This window comes from Balaenoptera ricei, chromosome X (genome assembly GCF_028023285.1).
Source record: "Balaenoptera ricei isolate mBalRic1 chromosome X, mBalRic1.hap2, whole genome shotgun sequence".
Classification (NCBI taxonomy): Eukaryota; Metazoa; Chordata; class Mammalia; order Artiodactyla; family Balaenopteridae; genus Balaenoptera; species Balaenoptera ricei.
In genome coordinates, this window is record NC_082660.1 from 101,118,013 (window position 1) to 101,141,006 (window position 22,994).

The 22,994-nt window shown below is 41.1% G+C and overlaps 1 protein-coding gene and 1 pseudogene across 1 annotated transcript; both read right to left on the reverse strand.

The window, feature by feature from the left end:
- Window positions 1-18,003: 18,003 nt before the first annotated feature.
- On the reverse strand, window positions 18,004-18,688 carry LOC132357639 (OCIA domain-containing protein 1-like; annotated as a pseudogene).
- Window positions 18,689-19,339: 651 nt separating this feature from the next.
- LOC132357494 (ragulator complex protein LAMTOR5) lies at window positions 19,340-19,869 on the reverse strand. The gene has a single exon (XM_059910991.1). The coding sequence runs from the start codon at window positions 19,832-19,834 to the stop codon at window positions 19,559-19,561; it is 276 nt and encodes a 91-aa protein (XP_059766974.1). The 5' UTR covers window positions 19,835-19,869; the 3' UTR covers window positions 19,340-19,558.
- Window positions 19,870-22,994: the final 3,125 nt, after the last annotated feature.

The following is a 22,994-nucleotide window of genomic DNA, read 5'->3' on the forward strand; positions in this document are numbered from 1 at the left end:
TGATGCATAACAGCACTCAATGTGCGTTAGCTTCCTTGCCTACAAACTGGTAATACGTCCCCATTACACAGAGCCATCCTGGCTCCAAACCAGGGCATTGACCAGGAGATAACTGAAAAGGCAAAGTCCTCCAGATGACAGTCTACCATATATTTCTGTAAATGGTGGTTCTCAGCCCTGGTTGCACATTAGAATCATCTGGATAACTTTTAAAACATTATGTTGCCTGGGCCCTACATCAGACCATCTGAGTTCAAACCTCTGCAGCCAGGGCCCAGCCATCAGTATTTTTAGAGCTCTCCAGATGATTCTAATGTGCATCCAAGGCTGAGAACCTCTGTTAAAACCAAAGCCACTTTTCCCTTTACTCTGCCTTCTTGCCTTTTTACGCAGAGTTTCAGAAGGGATTCAGTAAAGCAGTGGTTCTGAAACATTAGTGAGTGGGCATCAGAGTTACTGAGTCCCACAGACTTCTGGCCTCACTCCCAGAGATTCTGATTGTGTAGCACTGGGGTGCCCCCCGGGAATCTGGATTTCTAATAAGATCCCCCGTGGTGTGGGTTCTGCAAACCATTGGTGTTCAGGGAAGCGACACAATTCTCTTCATCTAGTACCCCTTACCAGACAGCTGTGATGTGTGATTTTTTCTTTACCCTCAATCTCCATGATAATTTTCCAGCACTGTTAAGCGTGTGCACACCCACACAGCTGTGTTGGGGAGAGCGACACCAAAGTTACCAAGTGTCCACTTGCAAAGACAAGTGAAAGACAAATGAACTAAGCACATGTACTCTTGGGTAATGCGAGGCAGCCAGCAGCTGAGGAAAGAGTTAAATCATTAGGTTGTTTATCTTGATTCAGTCTCTGTAGGGCTCGGGCATTTGCCTCCATCTCCACCTGCCATAGTTAGAACTGTCTTCTACCATTTAAAGAGAAACAGGTTCATTGTCAAAGCACAAGGGTAAATTAGAGATCACAGGCAGCAAGAAAGCAGAACAAAACAAATCATAAGCCATTCCTAATCCAGGGCAGCAGACCAGAAAGAAGAATGTTTTGGGTTGTTTTTGAATATCTCAGTCAGCTTTAGCTAACACTGCCCAGTGCTTACGAGCTTAATTATTTGCCACAAAGATGGGGGGGGTGGGTAGCTAGATAGGGATGATGAGGTTGGGAGGGAATTGGTTAGTCACTCTGTTGGCTCAGAATGACTGGCAACACAGCTCCCGCATTTGCCATCCATTCCCTCTTCTCTCCTGGATCAAAGACAAGAACAGAGGCGATAAATTAGTCCAACAGCCTCGAGACACCAATTAGATTATACCTTGCAGAGAAGCACCTCTGGGAGGTTGGAGTGTGTGTGTGTGTGTGTGTGTGTGCACGCATGTTCCTCCCCAAACAATAACAACTTTACTAGATATTCAGTCTTTCTTACTAAATATTCTCTTGCACAGCCCAGAGTAGGCATGAGCTGGCATAAGTGCTGGCCTAGCTAGGGGGTACTCAGAATTCAGGGTTGGCGGGTCGATCCTGATACCTTTTCTCTTCCTGGCTCCACATCCTAGTACCACGAGGGGCAGGATGTTCTCCATCCTCTCAGGTCCCTTCCCTCAGAATGACCACCAGCTCACCATTCTGAGAGCTTGGTCCAACCTAACCATGTATTTCTCAGCGTTAAGCTTTTGCTGTGTGTGCATGTGCATGTGTGTCTATGTGTGTGTGGAGAGGGAGGTGAAGATGTACTACAGCTTGTTGACCATCTAAATTCAGACTCCTTGGATTTAAATTCCAACTGTACATTCTATTAGCTGTATTACCTTGAACAAATCACTTCACCACTCTAAGCCTCAGTTCTTACCTTTAAACAAGGGATAACAAAAAGAGCCTAATATAGAGAGTTGCTGTGAGAGTTAAGAAATAATCCATGTAAAGCACTTAGCTTGCACATTATAAGGACTTAATACATGTCATCTGTTGTTATCATTATCATTACTTTCATGGAAGAAAAGAGAGACTTCTGGGGCAAGCAGAGAAGCCCACAGCGGTTGGTAACATGACCTAAATGTCTGGGGCACTGTAAAACCAGTATTTTGGCCCCCCAGGATAGACTTTTCCTTGGGTGATTGCTATTAATGCTATGGCCAAATGAAGCTGACTATTTAACAGAGTCTGACGTGTAAGATACTCTTGGGAAAAGGGGTTTAGGCAGTAACAATTCCAAGCAGGGAAAGGACTGGGCAGGATTTGCTTATGAGTGACCCTAAGTTGGAAGAGGCAGAGCTGAGAGAGTGGATCAGTAGACAGTGAGCCTAATTCCATGGGCCTTTCTTCTCCCTTCCCCGTCCACACTCCAGCAGTGTCTGAAATACCTGCAGTTCTCTGGGAATGGTCCACTTTCCTCTCTCTGGCCTTTGAGCAAACTCATTCTTCTCACACTGCCTGTTCTTTGCTTATGTTGGTCCCTCATCCTGGAACAGCCTTGTACCCACCATTCACCCAGTTAACATGATTAAGCCTCCCTTGTTTTCTCCCTTTCCCAATCTAAGTTCAATGCCTTGCCTTTCACGTTTCCACAGCCTAACAAATTATCACAGTGCATCATAGTATCAAGGAGATGTGCTGTCCAGCACAGTAGCCATGAGCCACATGTGCTTATTGAGCACTTCAAATGTGGCTAGTCTGAAATGAGATATGTTGTAAGTGTAAAATACAAACCATTAATAATTCTGTATATTGATTACATGTTGAAATCATATTTTGGATACCTTGGGTCAAATAAAATATATTAAAATTAATTTCATCTGTTTTTTATCTGCTTTTCTAAAGGTGGATACTAGAAAATTTAAGATGACAAATTTGCCTCACATAATACTTCTGTTGGACCACCCTGCACTGGACTGTCAGGTCCATGAGGGCAGATGCCTTGTCTGTTTTGCTTATCATGGTATCCCCGCTGCCTGCCACAGAGTAGTGCTTCCTAGATATTTCTAGATAACCAAATGAAGGAATTGATCTTGTATCTGGATTTGCATTGAACCCTGGAACTTTAGCTAGATGCGTGGAATCATCTTGGATTTATTTTTCCATTCCTCTGGATGACCAGGTATTTAATTCACATTACTGGATTTCATGTCTTTAATTTCACTAATGACAGAAAGTTGTAGCTGTGGCTAAGTGATGTAATGTTGCTTCACTTACAGATTTATTATCTGTAAATCCTGCTCATGTCTGTTCAGAGAAAGTGATGTGAAGAAGAGGAAATAATTCACAAGCTAAGGGAAATTTAAAGCAAAAAAATAAGTGGAGAGGTCAACAGGAGCCAAGACTATGTGGCTAAAAGAACTTGTATTAGTGTTGTACTGCTGTATTAAAACTTACTACAAACTTAATGGCTTGAAACAACATAAGTTTATTAGGCCACAGTTTTTGTGGGCCAAAAGCCTGGGCACAGCATGCTTGGATTCTCTGCTCAGGGTCTCACTGCACTGAAATCCAGGTATCCAGTCAGGGCTGCCATTCCTCATCTGGGCTCAGGGCCTCTTCTAATTCCATTCAGGTTGTTGGAAGAATTTGGTTTTCTTCTGGGTGTTGCTGGGTGGAGACTGCTCTCAGTTCCTAGAGGCTGCCCACAGTTCTCTGCCATGTAGCCCCCAAAGGCAGCTCATAAGATGAATGTTTGCTTTCTTCCAAGCCAGCTGGAGCATATCTCTCTGACTTCTTTCTCATCAGCCAGAGCAAAGGCTGCTTTTAAAGGGCTCATGCAATTAAGTCAGCACTACCCAGATAATCATCCTATCTTAAGGTCAGCTGATTTGGGACCTTAATTACATCTGCAATACCTTCAGAGCAGTACCTACTGATAGATTACTGTTTTATTGAATAACTGGGGGAAGGTGTGTACGCACCAGTGACTGGGAATCTTGGGAGCCCATCTTAGAATTCTGCCTACCACAAGACCTCAGACAAGATCCTCCAGTGTTTCAGTGAGGATAAAATTGTGAGCAGAAACTTTGAGTTTACAGAAGAAGCCAATGCCTTTAGAGCTGGAGAAGGCCTGTTTAGGAAGTGGCCACAGGACCTGTGGAAGGGACTCTGAAATCAGGAAATGTCGGCCCTGGAAGGCATGTTGAAGATAATATAAAATAACCTTCCTGTTTTACAGTTGAGGATACAGAGGCCCAGAGAGTGGAAGCCTTTTGGGAGCGGTCACAGCCGCCTCACGTTCCCTCTGTAGAATCTGTTGACTGTCGGAAGGGCTGGCAGATGGCACATTTGAAATCCGGTAAGATTAAAACCTCTCATCCAAACTAACTTTCTCCCTTTTCCCGTGATTACCTGTATTCTGAAACAACTGACAGCCTAAAAACACTTGTATTTTTTGGGTTTTAGATAAATAAGTTTACTTTGTATTTAACAATGAAGTCTTCCTCTCATTCATATCTAACACTGAATGTACTGGTTGTTAACGTTATGAATTGTGCTAAATTTCCTGATTTTCAGATGTATATTTTTCTTTAAACCGATTGTTTAAGAAAGGAATTTGGGCAAAGAAGTGACTATTTCTCATTCAGGACAAAGTACAGTGATGGAATTATTTGAGAGCAGACTTCTAAGGGGAAGGATTTAGAGGTTCTGGGCCATTGAGGGCAAACAGTCTTAACAGCTTCGGATGGAAATAACCTTTGAGCTTCAAAGTCCTCTGTTCAGCTCCTTCCCCTGCCCCCAGCCAAAGGATCTGATAAGGAACACAGAAGGAAATGTAAAACCCTGGGATCTCAAAGGAACATTACCTGAGTGACATTCTTAGGCCCAAATTTTAAAAATGCACACATACAATTTGTTCCTCCAGTGCTGACATTACACTATCAATGTGATGAGATGAGCAAGTATCATTTTTGCAGAGGCAGAAAAAAATAAAAATGGAGTCTCTTGGGACTTTGTCAAGGACTGAATTTAAAGGTACAGCTGCCTCCTTTATTTCTTACCTTTGGATTTGGGCTGGAGCCGGATTCAGACCCCTGTCAAATCAGCTTAGGTTATTTACTGAAAATGTTTCCTTCTCATTGTTCATGTTTCCGGGGGTTCAGGCACTGAGGATAATGTTTCTACTGCAAAATAATCAGTAACCTGACTGCAGCTGACTTTTCCCACTCATAACAGCAGTCAATTCTCAACTCTCCTGGGGATGTTTATCTAGTTGCCTGATGCTTTGGGCTACTTGCTTGATGACTTCCATTGGCTTCAGGTCTTTGGGATCTTTATCCTCCCTATTACCATCTCCACCACAGGGTCACAAGGGGATAGAAGGAACTGGCAGAAAGTCAGTTTATTTTCTTTTTGTTTGAAGCTTTAAGGAAAGGTCTAGTAGGAGTTGGGATAGAAACAAAGTATTGATTCTAATGGTCTTTGGGGAATTATGTCACCGGCTCCCTTTCTCTTGTTCTCCTGTCTGTCTCATCCTTACACATAAATGAGAACTGACTTGGTGAATCCAAGAAACCCTTTGGATTTGCAATATTAAATGGTGTCCATGTGCCAACCCACACAGTAAATGTGATAGGCAGGTAAAAAACAATAAGAAGAAAACAAAAAACAGTACCGAAAAACCTCCAGATGATCAGTATAGGTGCTTCTATCTAATTAACTCCTTGTAGCCAAGTCAAAACTGAAGGTTCTCCACCAACCAATGGTAAAGTAGAATATTCATAAATTTCACCATTCATACAGATATGAATGACTTTTTGCATTAATCTTTTTTTGCATTAATGTTTTTGCATTAATCTCTACTGTGAAACTGCCCAGACCTCAGGTTTCCCAACCCCAAACTGAGTAGGGATAGAAGTGCAGACTCTCAGTCATATGCTTTTGAATGAATCTTTCACTACCACCACTATCCTCCTGTCCCCTCTTGGTGCCTCCATGCAAATGTGGAATCTAAAGGGAATATGAGCTACTGAACAGTCAAGATGATTGAATATACCTGCTCCAAGGACTAAGGCTACTACATATGCTGTGCTTGTGACCATGTTTCATGCACATAGGATGATTAATAAAGAAAAAGAGTCCCCCATAAGGACACTAGGGGACAAGGGCCATGGAGTCAAAAGAATGATTTTCATATATATTTTTTAAAGTATTTATTTATTTATGGCTGTGTTGGGTCCTCGTTTCTGTGAGAGGGCCCTCTCCAACCGCGGCAAGCGAGGGCCACTCTTCACCGCGGTGCGCGGGCCTCTCACCATCGCGGCCTCTCTTATTGCGGAGCACAGGCTCCAGACGCACAGGCTCAGTAATTGTGGCTCACGGGCCTAGTCACTCCGCGGCATGCGGCATCTTCCCAGACCAGGGCCCGAACCCGCATCCCCTGCATTGGCAGGCAGATTCTCAACCACTGCGCCACCAGGGAAGCCCTGATTTTCATATTTTAAAGAACTACTTACTAGCTTATTGACCTTGTGTAAGTCATTGACACATCTTGCTGGGAAAACTGAAGTCTAGGAAGGTTAGGAATACCTATTCTGCATCTCCCATAGGGTTGTTGTGAGGAATAAGTGAAATAATTATGTGAGCATGCCTGGAACTTAATGGCTATTCAATAAATATTTGTAGATTCTGAATGATGGCCCTCAGGGGTCTGGCTTCAAGAGGCCCAGGAGCTTGATGAATAGAGCTTAGGTGTACATTTTGGAGTAGATAGAAGTCCAAGGAATTAGTGAGGGAAGATACTGTATTTATACTGTAAGAATTGGATGTTCTAAACCACACTCAGATTTCCATTTATCCCAATCCTCGGTCATATTTGATGGAGAATAGAAATAATTTTCTAGGACTCAGATGCTCCATTAAACCATTAAAGTGCAGGCAGAGAAGAAAGAACTTCTGGTTACAGTGAAAAGCTGATTCTTCATGTGTGTATGAGGAAAGATCAAAAGTCCTACTTACCAGGCTCTCCCAAAAGCACGTTAGGAAGCTCACAGAAACACAGGCTTTATGAGAGAGGGGATTTTTGTGTGGTTTTCTCACTGCTGTATATCTAGTGCATAGAAAAATACCTGGCACATAGTAGGAACTCAATACATGTGTTGAATGAATGAATAAGTACTCTCATTCATCATTCAAGATAGGACATTGTAACCAATACCTATATATTACTTTGTATTGTACTTGTCATGGAGTGGGACTGTGGAATCTAGAAAAGGCATGGGGATGAGAGAAAGAGAAGTTTGTGGTAGTCCCAAAATTATAACCACAAAAAGAGATTAGGTTGGTAAGGCTTTCCAACTTGGCTCAAGTTTTCAGGAAAAGAGAAAAAAGTGTTAATTGCCATGGGATTTACTGGAAGTAATATTTCACTGGAGCAACATTAATGATGAAATTTACCAACAGCAAGACTAGCATTTTCTACCATTTGTGTAGTCTGATTTCAACACAGTGAAGCCCTCCATGAAACCCATCCTTGGGGGTTGAGGAAGATTTGTTACAAACAGGACTTAGATACTTAAAAATTCTTTACTGTCTTCTTTCTTCTTGGCCTTGTCTTTGCAGTTCTCCTACCTGTCACTGAAATCTGTTCCCAACCTCCAGCCTCTGGTGGGTTTCTCACAGTCCTTGGCAGATGCTTCTGACAAGGATCCTGATTCTGTGATATGTGGCCATATTGGTACTAGAACAGCCAGATCCTGGTGAGCAGGTCCTAGGCTCCAGTGAAAAAGTCTAAAAGGTTTCCTGTCAGGGACAGAAGTTGTCTGGTTTCTTCTTGTCTCTGGATCCTTGTGTCAGCCTCTACTATTCTGACTCCTTCCTTGGACTTGCCTTGCCATCTAGCTTCTGGAGTCTTCTATTGATTACTTTCCTGGCTCCGATCTGTTATTTTATTCTGACCTTCAGTTTCCATAAACTCCCTGGAAGTGGACTATTTTCTTGACGTGTTCCTATATTTTGGTTCTATAATCTACCTTAATCTACAGCTATAGTTCCATGTTTTTCTATAGGTCATGGCTCCTTTGCCTGATATCCCTTGATGCTCCAAACCCTGCCTAAGCTCCAACAGAGGGGAAAATGCAAGGTAGGACCAGTCCAAATAAAAGATAATTTGCAAAGGGAGTGAGGGCAGTTTCAACTAGTGATTTTGCATCTTTCCCCTATTTAAAGAGCTAGGGACATGGTTTCCTCAGTCTCTAGAAATCTCTTCCATAGGAATTCTGGTCTCGGAAACTTCATTCAGTCTAGAAGTTCTTAAAAAAACGAACCCTACTTTACTGGAGATGCTGGTCCATCTCTGAGCAGAAAGGAACTGATGAGTCCCCAAGTCCTATTTCCCCAGATGAGGTAACAGTTTCCCCCATCCCTGCTGTGATGGTTAATTTTGTGTCAACTTGACTGGACCATGGGTGCCCAGGTATTTGGTCAAATATTATTCTGAGTGTATCCGTAAGGGTATTTTTGAATGAGATTAACATTTGAATCGGTAGACTGAGTAAAGCAGATTGTCTTCCCTAATGTGAGTGGCCCTCATCCAATCCGTTGAAGGCCTGAACAGAATAAAAAGGCTGACCCTCCCCTGAGGAGGAGAGAACTCCTGCCAAACTACTTGAGCGGGACGTAGGCCTTTATCTGCCTTTAGACTTAAACTGAAACATTGGCTCTTCTTGTGTCTCAAGACTGCCCAGCTTTTGGACCAGAACTTAAACATTGGCTCTTCTGGTTCTCAGGCCTTTGGACTTCGATTGGAACTATACCATTGGCTTTCCTAGGTTTCCAGCTTGCTGACCCACCCTGCAGATGTTGGGACTTCTCAGGCTCTATAATTATGTGACCCAATTTCTCATAATCTCCCTCTCCCTCTCTCCCTCTCTCCCTCTCTCCCTCTCTCCCTCTCTCCCTCTCTCCTTCTCTCCCTCTCTCTCTCTCTCTCTCTCACTCTCTCCCCCTCCCCCTCCCTCTCCCTCTCTCCCTCCCTCCCTCCCTCCCTCTCTCTCTTCCTCTCTCCCTCCCTCCCTCTCTCTCTTCCTCTGTCCCTCCCTCCCTCCCTCCCTCTCTCTCTCCCTCTCTCGCCCCCTGTACACACACACACACACACACACACACACACACACACACACACACACCTTAATTATCTTACTGTTTTTCTTTTTCTGGAGAACCCTGACTAATATATTTGCCCTTCCACATTGGCTGCTCCATGAAGAACAAGAGAAAAGATGGAAGAAAGTTTCAAGCAGTCTTATTATACTTGAGAAAATATTTCAAATCAGGGTGATTTTGGAGAAAGGAAGCCTTATTAAGAATTAAGAGACCAAAGTTGTAATCCTGCTTCAATAATTTATTTGTGGCATGACTTTCAATACGTCATCTCCCTTGTATTACTCCCATTTTATAGTGAGATAAAGTGTTGTAATGAACACGCACCCTATACCTATACCATAGGTTGTTCTAATGAATGCTCAGCGCATACCAATGCCATGGTTATGCTATAAAAAGTCAAGCAACTCAATCATTGTTACTGAGCAATAATATCAACTCCCAATATTTTTTTTTACTTTTAACCAAGAACAATTTATTATAATCTTTTCTGATGCTAATTATACCAAAGGCAACGTGAATCCCTTGCTTTGTTTTGTGTCCTTTAAATAGAAACAGAGATACAATGTCTCCTAGGAAGAATGGTTTTTGTGACCATGACAATTCAACAGAATTATGTGCAGGAAATGGGTACCCAGATATTATGAAAAAAGTCTAGCCACACATAATCAAAAAGCCCTGGTAATTATGGTATATCAGTATATGGGATAAGATTTGATATTTTATTTCCAAGCTTGCTGTTGGAGATAAAAGCAAGAATTAGCTGATCGTGCCAACTGTCGAAACTGCAGCTTATTAGGGCTCATATCAAAGCTGAATCCTCCAGTACTGATGCCAGTATGAAAGGGTCAGTAGGAAAAGATTCTGTCAGAATAGGAATAAAAAAGTTTTCTGAGTAGGAGACATAGGTCCACAAGGAATGGCTGGAAAAACATTCTTGATGCATCCGTGCCCCTGCACCTTTACTCAGACTGTACCTCTGCCAGGACGCCCTCCTCCTTCCAACTCATGAAACCCTCCCCAAAGGCCATAACCCAGTTTAAGTCCAACCTCCCCTAGGAAGCAGCCCCATATGTACCACAGGCCCCTGTGATTGTGCCCACCCACATAATTTTTCTCTAGCACTTATTTGGCATTTAGCAGCAGCAGAAATACCACAAGGCAAAATGTATTCTCCTCTCTTCAATACTTCATGACTTGGCTAAACACTTGCAGCAAAACCTTGGACGGATTGCTGGATGCATCTGGACCTCCATTTCTTCATCTTTGAAATGAAATATTTGGATCCGAGCTGTGGTTTTCGGTCTTTCTTTTACTTATGAAACCCTTTCTACTAATAAAATCTGTAGAACTCCAATATACAAAATTGAGACAAAAAAGGGAGTTTCTTTAAAAAAAATAAGCCTGTGGATCTAGAGCCTTCTGAGTGCAAAAAATCCCCCTACGGCCCTTCTTAATGTCAGTTTGAGGCCCTTCTGTGGAACCCTTGAAAGCTCTATGAAAGAGTGTGAAAACCACTGGACTGTATGATCTCTAAAGAACCTTTCCAGCCTCTATAGTGTATGTTTCTATGTGCGTATGTGGAGTCTTGGCTGGATTGCAAGCATCTTGAGGGCAGTGATCATGTATGACATTGGGTCTCTAGATTTCACATTGTCTGTGGAGAGAAGGTGCTACATTAAGATATGTAGGCCAAGGAGGAGCATGAACTCCCCTGGAGGCATTTAGTCTTCTGTTCAATAGTCTGAAGAAGTTTTTGCCTATTTCTTGGACTAGGGAGATGGATTCAGTAAGCTACCACATTCTGTCCTTAACCTTGAGACTTTGAATCTGCCCTTTAAATAACCTTCCCTAAGTTTTGGCCTCCTAGAAGCTCTACCCATGGTAGTATTCATAGATTGCTTGATTTACTAGGTAAAGACAATTCAAGTCTCCTTGGACTCACATCTAACTGATGTTATTTGAGAGATAGATAGATCTTATTTCCTTTAGGAGAAGAGGAGTGTATGTGTATGTGCCACACGCATACACATTTGTGAAGTTTTTTGTTATGTTTTATCTTTCAAAGCACAGGGATCAAAGCTTAACTAAGTTGCTTTGAAAATAGGAGAAAATGCCCTCAGCCCTGAAAGTAGACTATGCGGATATTTCAGACCAAATAACAAAATTCTCTTTTCTAGGTCCCCTTTTATGATTACTTTAAAAATATTCCATACCAAAGAATTCATCATCATATCTCTGAATATAGGTTGATTCATTATATCAACAGTGACTATTATATACTCATGTTATTTGCATAGTCTAATTATTCTATGCATATAAAATCAGAGGCTTACTTTCAGAGAGAATAAACCTTAGAAAATGCCAACAAGGGGGACTTCCCTGGTGGTCCAGTGGCTAAGACTCCGTGCTCCCAATGCAGGGGGCCCAGGTTCAATCCCTGGTCAGGGAACTATATCCCACATGCGTGCTGCAACTAAGAGTTCACACGCTGTAACTAAAGATCCTGCATGCTGCAACTAAAGAGCCCGCATGCAGCAATGAAGATCCCGCACACGGCAACGAAGATCTTGCATGCCGCAACTAGGATCTGGCGCAGCCTAAATAAATAAATAAATAAATATTTAAGAAAATGCCAACAAGGAATTATATAGGATCTCCATCCTAGGTGCTGGGCTTAAGTCATTCTAACATTAAATAAACTAGTTGACCTCTTGAAGTCTCTCAAATAGCCTAATGTCCATGACTCTTCTTACTAGCAAAGGCTATGACTTGTCCTTCAGCTTTAGTGATTAGTTTCATGTAAGTTTAAAACTGGAAGGGATAGTCGAGCCCACACTTCTCCATTCACTATATGGAAACAGGCCCAGAAAGATGGTGTGCTAGTTAGCAGAAAAGCTAGGGCTAAACTCAGTGTTTCTAACTTTTAATTTGTTGTATTTTCCACTGACAAAAGCCTCTTGTCTTTCAACTTTTAAATTGAGCCATATTGATAGGAGTCTACATAACGTAATGTAGGGGACCCTTAAATAGTAATTTGAATGAAAAGAAATGTAGAATAATGATTCATTTTCATGACAGTCTCATCTTTAAAAGGAGTCCCTTTCTGTAAAATAGGGTAGAATTTTATGTGATAGGAAGAGGGAGGGAATGAACATTTATGAGTTGTTGACTATGTGCTTGGCATTGTGCTAAGCACTTTACATGTATTTATCTTGCATAATACACATAACAACCCTAGAAGGTAAGTATTATTCATTATAAGTGAGAATTCCAATTCTCAGAGAAGGAAAGTGACTTGCCTAAGGTCCATAGCTAGTAAGTAGGAGATCTGGGAATTGAACCAACATCCGTATGGCTCTATACCCACATTCTTAGTCACTATAGCATTCTGAATCCTAGAACCTCCTGAGGAGGATAAGAAAACCATTACTCTTCTTGTTCAAATGATTTCATTGTCAGTCATTCCCCAGCTGAGCTTCCTTTTGCTCATGGGATGTGGATACCTTTGGTTTCTTATGGGGCCAATAGAAAAGGCAAGGATTCTGGGATGAAATTGTTCAGCATCCTCTTTCTGTCATTCTGCTGATCTCTCTGCGAGGAATCTGCTTTTATCCCTCCTCATGCAGGATGTTTTACCAGGTGAAAAAGCATTGCTTTGAATACTCGTCTTCATCACCTGGTATAATTGTTTTGTTATCTCTTGTAATTGAAGGTTTGGTTTATTATCCTTCTTCATCAACCAACTCTAATTACTTTTTTTGGAGGGGGAGTGAAGTGGAAGGGAGAAGTCATCTGTAATTTGATTGAAGAAAAATAACTAGCATCAAGTATCTACTATGTGCTGGCATGTGCTGGGTACTTTGTATCTACCTCACTTAATCTTCACAATAATCTTTCAGAGTTATATATTCACATTTAAGAGAAAGGAAAACTGTGGTTTGAAATGGCTAAGTAAATAACATGAGGTCACATGACTATTAAGGGGCAGAGTTGGAATTTGAACTCAGGTCTATTTTACTCTAAAATCCAAGGTCTTGGACTTCCCTGGTGGCACAGTGGTTAAGACTCCGCCTGCCCATGCAGGGGACACAGGTTCAAGCCCTGGTCTCGGAAGATCCCACATGCCGCGGAGCAGCTAAGCCCGTGTGCCACAACTACTGAAGCCCACGAGCTCTAGAGCCTGTGCACCGCAACTACTGAGCTCACGTGCCATAACTACTGAAGCTTGAGTGCCTAGAGCCTGTGCTCTGCAACAAGAGAAGCCACCGCAAATGAGAAGCCCGCGCACCGCAACGAAGAGTAGCCACCGCAATTGAGAAGCCCGCGCACCGCAACGAAGAGTAGCCCCCGCTCGCTGCAACTAGAGAAAGCCCACGCACAGCAACAAAGACCCAATGCAGCTAAATAAATAAATAAAATAAAAATAAAGTCCAAGGTCTATTCTACTATAATACTCAACCTTCATTTAAAACACAGTTATTGCCTTCTACAAGTATCTAGACAAACTGAGAAATCTCAGTCTTGCTCGATTATCTCTCAGTCCTGGCTCCCCGTCTCTGAAGGTTTCCCTGCAGTAGAATGAACACAATCTACCACCTTTTCCAGAAAGAAAAAATGCAGAAAGCACAGCTCCCTGACATGGACTTGAAGGATTATTTCCTGTTTCTTCCTGTCCCTGCCCTGAATGAAAGGTCTGGATATACCTCTCCTGCCTCTAGTCAAGGACAGGCACCTGGGTGTGTCATCTTGGCTACAAAAAGTCGGATGGCGTTTTTATTGTCATTTTAACTGCAAGCATTCCTCTAACCTCCTGTTTCCAATTCCTGCATCTGCTAATTGGCTAATTTTGTTTTCAGTTTGCTGAAGCTTGTGTATTCTTAATTATGTTAATAGGGGTAAACTATTTAGAAGATTAACATTTAAAACACGTACTGGGTACCAGCAAAGTTTTTAAAAAATAATTTATTGAGGTACAATTCACATAACATAAAATTAACCATTTTAAAGTGAGCAATTCAGTGGCATTTAACACATTCCTAATGTTGGGCAACTAACACTTCTACCTAGTTCCGAAACATTTCCATGACTACAGAATAAAACCCCTAATCCATAAAGCAATTTCTCGTCATTTGCACCCCGCCACCTCCACCCCAGCCCCTGGCAAATACCAGTATGCGTTCTGTCTTAATGGATTTACATATTCTGGATATTTCATACAAATGGAATCATAAAATATGTGACCTTATTTTTGTCTGGCTTCTTTCACGTAGCATAATGTTTTCAAGGTTCATCCACACTGTAGCATTTATTAGTACTTCATTGCTTTTCTATGGACAAGTGATATTCCATTGTATGTATATACCACAATTTCTTTATCCATAAATTCCGTTGATGGACATTTGGGCTGTTAACACCTTCTGACTGTTGTGACTAGTGCTATTATGAACATGTGTGTACATATACTTGCTTTGGGACCTGTTTTCGATTATTTATGGGTGCTGTCCCAGCACCATGTGTGTACATATACTTGCTTTGGGACCTGTATTCGATTATTATATACCTAAGGATGGAATGTAGGTTTATATTGCCATTCTGTTCTCTGTTTAACTTTTAGAGGAACCACCAAACAATTTTCCAAAATGGCTGAAACATTTTACATTCTCATCAGCAGTGTACAAGGTTTCTAATTTCTCCACATTTGCCAACATTTCTGATTCTCCTTTTTATATTATGAGGTATCCTAATGGCTGTGAACTTCCTTATTGTGGTTTTGAATTTCATTTCCCTAATGACGAACGATGTTAAGCATCTTTTCATGTGCTTGTTGTCCGTTTGTTTATCTTCTTTGGACCTTTGCTCATTTTAAATTGGGTTTTTATCTTTTTGTTGTTGACTTGCAATAGTTCTCTATATATTCTGGATACAAACCCTTATTTGGTATATGATTTGCAAACACTTTCTCTAATTTTGTAGGTTATCTTGTCCACTTTTTGATAATGGCCTTTGATGACATAAGTCTTTAATTTTGATGAAATCCAATTTATCCATTTTTTCTTTTGTTGCTTATATTTTTTGTATAATACCTAAGAAATCATTGTGAAAGTCAAGGTCATGAAGATCTACCCATATTATTTCTTCTATGAATTTTTATGGTTTTAACTCTTATATTTAGATTGTTGATCTATGTTGAGTTAATTTTTATATATGGTGTGAAATAAGGATCCAATTTCATTCTTTTGCACATGGATATCTAGCTGTCCCAGCACCATTTGTTGAAGAGACTGTTCTTTTTCCATTGAATGGTCTTGGCATCATGTCAAAAATCAATTGGCCATAGATGGTTTGTTTATTTATTAATTCATTTTTGATAGTTAACACAAACAATTTATTGTGAAGGGTTATAACATATGTATCAGTATGACAGTACTATGTAACATATGATAATAATAGCACAAAACAGGGCCAAGGTATAAATGGAATTGTATTGCTGTAAGATACTTACTTTATCCATGAAGTAGTACAATATTTTTTTAATTTGCATTTTTTGCAGTTTTTATTGAAGTATAGTTCATTTACAATGTTATATTAGTTTCAGGTGTACAACACAGTAGTTCATTATTTTTATAGATTATATTCTATTTAAAGTTATTACAGAATATTGGCTATATTCCCTTTTCTGTATATTACATCCTTGTATCTTATTTATTTTATACCTAGTAGTTTGTACCTCATAATCCCCTCCCCCTATCATGACCCGCCCCTCACCACTCTCCCCACTGGTAACCACTAGTTTGTTCTCTGTATCTATGAGTCTGTTTCTATTTTGTTATATTCATTCATTTGTTTTATTTTTTAGATTCTACATGTAAGTGAAACACAGTATTTGTCTTTCTCTGTCTGACTTACTTCACTAAGTATGATACAGGTACATACATATGGGAAATGGCAAAGTTTCATTCTTTTTTATGGCTGAGTAATATTCCATTGTGTGTGTATGTGTGTGTGTGTGTATGTATTTATCATATATCAATCACAACTTCTTTATCCATACCCCTATTGATAGACACTTAGGTTGCTTCCATATCTTAGCTATTATAAATAATTCTGCTATGAACATTGCATTACATGTATCTTTTTGTATTAGTGTTTTCATTTTCTTCAGATACATACCCAGGAGTGGAATTGCTGGATCATATTGTAGTTTTATTTTTAATTTCTTGAGGAAACTTTATACTGTTCTCCACAGTGGCTGTACCAATTTACATTCCCACAACAGTGAACTAAGTTTCCCCTTTCTCTACTTTCTCACTAATATTTATTATATTTATCTTCTTTTTGATAATAGCCATTCTGAAAGGTGTGAGGTGATATTTCATTGAGGTTTTGATTTGCCTTTCCCTGATGATTAGTGATGTTGAGCATCTTTTCATGTGCCTATTAGCTATCTGTATGTCTTCTTTGGAAAAAATGTCTATTCAGGACTTTTGTCCATTTTGTAATTGCATTGTTTGGTTTTTTTTTATATTGAGTTGTATGTGCTCTTTATATATTTTGGATATTAACTCTTTATCAGATAAATCATTGGGAAATAACTTCTCTTGTTTAGTAGGTTGTCGTTTTATTTTGTTGATGGTTTCCTTCACTGTGCAATGCTTTTAAATATAATTAGGTCCCATTTGTTTATTTTTGCTTTTGTTTCCTTTGCCTGAGGCAATAGATCCAAAAAATATTGATAAGACTTATGTCAAAGAGTGTACTGCCTATGTTTTTTTTTTAAAGTCTTTTATTTATTTATTTATTTATTATTTTTGGCTGTGTTGGGTCTTCATCTCTGTGCGAGGGCTTTCTCTAGTTGCGGCAAGCGGGGGCCACTCTTCATCGCGGTGCGTGGGCCTCTCACTGTCGTGGCCTCTCTTGTTGCGGAGCACAGGCTCCAGACGTGCAGGCTCAGTAGTTGTGGCTCACGGGCCTAGTTGCTCCGTGGCATGTGGGATCTTCCCAGACCAGGGCTCGAACCCGTGCCCCCTGCATTGGCAGGCAGATTCTCAACCACTGCACCACCAGGGAAGCCCTGCCTATGTTTTATTCAAGGAATTTTATGGTTTCCAGTCTTACATTTAGGTCTTTAATGCATTTTCAGTTTATTTTTGTGTATGGTATGAGAAAATGTTCTAATTTCATTCTATTACATGTAGCTGTCCAGTTTTCTCAACAGTACATATTGAAGAGACTGTCTTTTCCCCAATTGTATATTTTTGCATCCTTTGCCATAGATTAATTGATAATATGTGAGGGGGGTTATTTCTGGGCTCTCTATTTTGTTTCCTTGATCTGTGTGTCTGTTTTTGTGTCAGTTCCACACTGTTTTGATTACTGTGGCTTTGTAGTATAGTTTGAAGTCAGGGAGCACGATACCTCCAGCTTTGTTCTTTTTTTTCTCAAGATTGCTTTGGCTATTTTCAGTCTTCTGTGGTTTCATACAAATTTTAGGATTATTTGTTCTAGTTCTGTGAAAAATGTCATGGGTGTTTTGTTAGGGATTGCATTAACTTTGTAGATTGCTTTGGATAGTATTTTTTTATGCATGTTCCTTTATATTTTATTTACCATAAACATTAAGAGAATACAGCAAACACTGGAGAAAGGCTTTTTAATAATCTTTCATATAAAGTTTAAGACTTAAAATTATGATTGCTACACCCACCCACCCCAATTCAACATGCAGGTATCATTTATTTCCAGATACAGTGATTCTACAGCATTGCATTCTCTTGATAGTTTTATAAAAGTATCCTTGCCCTGTAACTTAAAACAATTTCACAAACTGTGTACAATCATGGTATACTACCATCATTCAGAGAGTTCCCCCAAATGAATACATTCACACAATATTACATTAAAATGTAAGTTTTTAGAACATCATCTTCATAAGCCAAACCACAAAAACCCAGGTTCTAGTTTTAAATGTGTTTATGAAGACTGCTGCTGAGCTCAAAGCATGCAGATGTTCATGACCACCTAGATGACGCTGGATATTGAAACTTCTTCAGTAGGTCCAATGATGCAATTTTTCACTCATCCCAAGTATCTCCATATTTGTTAACTTTGACTTGGGCAATATGATCAGTAATACCAGTGGGAGTAGATTCATTCATAGAGCACTGAATGGAGTTGTCTCATAATGAGGAAGCATCTCTTTTTCTATGTTGTCTGCTGCTGGGGATGTCACAAAAGATAAATGACCACTCATGCTTGAGTCATATTTTGACTTCTGAGAATAGTGCCCAGTTGGTGAAGATCGTCATGCCTGTCCTGATCATAAAGCTTCTCCAAGAGGGGAATTCTCAAGATTCTTGAACTTCTCTTGGCAAGTTTTCACATAGGAAAGCTTTCAAGCAAAGTATCCCATGATGCAAGCAAATATAAGTTTAGGGATGGAACCATATTTGGGATGACCTGAAAGGATTCATCTGAAACAGAAGCTTTCATCATTGCATTCTTCAAAGACTCTTCTTTCTTCCTCTGTTGGAATGTAATCAGCCCTTATGTGAGGAATTGGTCTTGGAACTTCTGCATTCGGCTCTTGAAAATCAGCCCTCCCATTCATCTTTCCTCCAAATGACAGCAGTGGGTGAGAGCGCGGCAAGCCTTGGCGACCAGGGGCAGAAGGCCCGGAGGGGACCCGAGAGGGGTCAGTGGGGAGGGGAGGGCAGGAGACACGCAGGACCACAGTGGAGTTGGGGGGTGGGGAGCAGTCAATGACACGACCGCCTAGAAGTCACCCAGATACAGGCTCAAAATGACCATGACCTGGAAGCACTGGTGACCTACGGGAGGAAATCGCTTTGGATAGTATTAACAATATTAATTCTTCCAATCCATGAACATGGGATATCCTTCCATTTATGTGTATCATCTTCCATTTCCTTCATCAATGTCTTATAGTTTTTGAAGTATAGGTCTTTTACCTCCTTTGCTAAGTTTATTGCTAGGTATTTTATTCTTTTTGATGGGATTGTAAATGGGATTGTTTTCTTGCATTTTCTTTCTGATAGTTTATTATTAGTGTATAGAGTACCTTGCAACTTTACTGAATTCATTTATTAATTCTAATAGTGTTTTGGTGGAGACTTTATAGCTTTATATATATCACATTACTTTTAGTGTAGGTTTAGTATCTTTATCTTTCCTTCAATTCTTTTTTTTTTTTTCCTCCAACCAGTTTTATTAAACATAACAAAATTCTGTGTACAAAGTGACCTAAACCTGTTGCTTCAAAACATACTTCCCTTAACTAGTATTTTGATAAGTCAATCCAGAGTGTCAAAAAGCAGCTTACTCTAAAATTAATAGAAAAGTGCCCAATGCACATTACATGAATGGCCTAATTACGGGAACTCTAATAGCTCTATAAGATAATTAACATAAGGTACGATTGAGTCCCCATGACAAGCTGCTGGAGAACTGATACAAGATGTCAAGAGGCCATTTTGTGCACTGCCACTGTGATGCCATCGTGTTTCTGGATCATAATGTTCCCATTATCTGATTCTAGACACACCACAGGAATATCAGTGGGGTCTGAGGTTAGCTTAGCTGCTTGCTGGGCTAAAACAGATATCACCCCAGCATGCTCATCTGACAGGGTTCCGCGGCAGCCCAAATTGAGTCCTTGTGAATCTGTGCACAGGACTCCAACAATGGATGGATTCTTCATTGTGTCCTCCAAGTGCTGCTCTAAGGTTGCCTCCATCTCGCCGCGAGTCGCCTCCTTCTTCGCCGCTGGTCTTGGGTCTTTCCTTCAATTCTGAATGATAACCTTGCTGTGTAGAGTAACTTAGGTTGTAGGCTTTTTCTTTTCAGTGCTTTAAATATATATGACACTACATTCTGGCCTGCAAAGTTTCTACTGAACAATCATCTGATAACCTTATCGGGGGGTGTTCCCTTATATGTGAGTCTTTGTTTTTCTTTTGCTGCCTTTAAAATTCTCTCTTTATCTTTAACTTTTGCCATTTTAATGATGATATATCTTGGTGTGGGTCTCTTTGGGTTCATCTTGTTTGAGACTCACTGTGTCTCCTGTACCTAGATATCTGGTTCAAGAAGTTTTCAGCCATAATTTCATCAAATACATTTTCCACCCCTCTCACTCTTCTCCTTCTGGGACCCCTATAATGCAAATGTTAGTACACTTGATGTTGTCTCAAAGCTCCCTTAAACTATTCTCATTTTTTCAAAATTTGTTTTTCTTTTTGCCCTTCTGAGTGGGTGATTTCCACTATTCTATCCTTCAGATCACACGTTTTATTCTGTATCATCTAATCTTCTGTTAATTCCCTCTCGTGTATTTTTCTTTTCAGTTACTGTATTCTTCAGCTCTGACTGTTTCTTTTTTATATTTTCTGGTTCTTTGTTAAAATTCTCACTGTGCGCATCTATTCTTTTTTTTTAATTTTTGTCTGCGTTGGGTCTTCGTTGCTGCATGCATGCTTTCTCTAGTTGCCACGAGTGGGGGCTGTTCTTCGTTGTGGTGTGCGGGCTTCTTATTGGGTGGCTTCTCTTGTTGCGGAGCACGGGCTGTAGGTGCATGGGCTTCAGTAGTTGTGGCACACAGGCTCAGTAGTTGTGGCACATGGGCTTAGTTGCTCCGTGGCATGTAGGATGTTTCCAGACCAGAGCTTGAACCCGTGTCCCCTGCATTGGCAGGCAGATTCTTAACCACTGTGCTACCAGGGAAGTCCCTATTTAGCATTCTTATTACTATTGTTTTGAACTCTTTATCTGGCTAATTATTTATCTCTGTTTTATTATGGTTGTTTAAAGTTTTTTTCTTGTTATTTCGTTTGAAACATATTCCTCTGTCTTCTCATTTTGTTTAACTTTCTCTGTCTCTATGAATTTAGGTGAAACAGTTACCTATCCTGGTCTTGAAGGTGTGTCATTGTGTGGGAGCATCTCTACGCAGTCTGCATGTGCCCAGTGGCTTTGGTGGGAGAGCTGGATCTGAAGTGAGCACAGGCTGTGTCTTCCCCCTGGGGTGTGCTGGCAGCCACTGCCTCAGTGTGAGATAGTGCTGGAGTTTGAGGGGCTAGAGTCAAAGCCAAGTACAAGCTGGGGCTTCTCCTATGCTCAGTGGCTGTCTGGGCCTGAGCGTCTGGAGCAGGAGCCCTAAGGGAGCTGGGTTTATCCAGGGTAAGATGGAAGTCTCCACATTGGTTTGGGGCATGGCTGGGACCTGAGGGCTTGGGGCTGCATTTCTGTGTGCTGGTTTCACTTTTATTCCATGGTATGCATGCTTTCGTTAGAGGCTGGGCCAGGGCCAGAGGGGTTGGTGCCACACTACTGAGCTGGTTTTGCTCCCTCCTGAGTGTGTGCAGGGACTTGTGCTCTGGAGATGGCGGTCTTCGCCCTGGAGCTAGTTTTGCTCCATCCAAGTGAGGGCACTGATTCAGGTGCTGGCAGTGGCTGCTTCCACCCTGGTCAGAGGCAGGGTTAGGGTCCTAGATGGCTCTATTCCCTTCAAGGGTGGACACTCTCATTGGCAATAGCAGCCTTCTCCTTCATGGGGAGAATTGCCAGAGCAAAAGGGGCTGGAGCAGGAGCCTGGTGCAGGCTGTTGGTATGCTGGGGCAGTCCTGGCAAACTGAGCAGAACCCCAGACAGTTTTTTAAAAAAATTAATTAATTAATTAATTTATGGCTGTGTTGGGTCTTCGTTTCTGTGCGAGGGCTTTCTCTAGTTGTGGCAAGCGGGGGCCACTCTTCATCGTGGTGCGCGGGCCTTTCACTATCGTGGCCTCTCTTGTTGCGGAGCACAGGCTCCAGACACGCAGGCTCAGTAATTGTGGCTCACGGGCCCAGTTGCTCCGCGGCATGTGGGATCTTCCCAGACCAGGGCTCGAACCCGTGTCCCCTGCATTGGCAGGCAGATTCTCAACCACTGCGCCACCAGGGAAGCCCCTCAGACAGTTTTTAATCTGCTGCCTCTGTGCTGTGACTGGGAGTGTGCAAGTTGTGTGTGTACTCAAGAGTGGAGTTTCAGTTTCTTACAGCCTCCAATAAGCCCCACTGGTTTGCAAACCTGATAAGGGTGGTTGTTTCCCAGTGTTGGACCCCAGGACTGGGGTGCCCAATATATGGCTTGAATCTCTTGCTCTGCAGGGAGGAAGCTTGAGTCTGTGATATCCCCTTCCTCTTCTGGGTCCCCCACTAGGGGTGTGGGCCCCGACCAGATAACTTCTCCCTTCCTACCAGACTCCATGTGGATCTTTCTTCACAGCCTTGGTTTAGAAAAGCCAGCCTGCTCGTCAGGTCTATTTCAGCGAGAGTCACTCTACACATAATTGTAATCTTCATGTGTTCGTGAGGGGAGGTGAGCCCAGCATCCTCCTATTCTTCCATCTTGATCTTGAAGTCTACATGGTCTATTCTGGACTCTTAATTCTATTCCATTGATTTGTATGTTAGTTCTTATGCCAGTGACATGCTGTATTGATTACTGTAGCTTTGTAGGGAGTTTTGAAATCAGAAGTGTGAGTCCTCTAACTTTGTTCTTCCTTTTCAAGATTGTTTTGGCTATTTAGGACCCCTTGCAAATCCACATGACCTTGAGAATTGGCTTTTCCATTTCTGCAAAAAAAAAAAAAAAGGCTTCTGGAATTTTGATAGAGATTGCATTGAATCTGTATATCCCTTTAAGGCAGAATTGACATATTAACAATATTAAATCTTGTAAACCATGAACACAGAACGTATAGAATGTCTTCCCGTTTATTGAGGTTTCTTTTAATTTCTTTCAGCATTTTTAAAAGTTTTCAGTATATGTCTTTCACCTCCTTGGGTAAATTTATTCCTGGATATTTTATTCTCTTGACCAATATGGTAAATGGAGTTATTTAAATAATTTCCTTT

Excerpts from the sequence above, each read along its gene's own strand:
- LOC132357494 (XM_059910991.1), bottom strand. The coding sequence starts at position 19,834 with ATGGAGGCAACCTTAGAGCAGCACTTGGAGGACACAATGAAGAATCCA.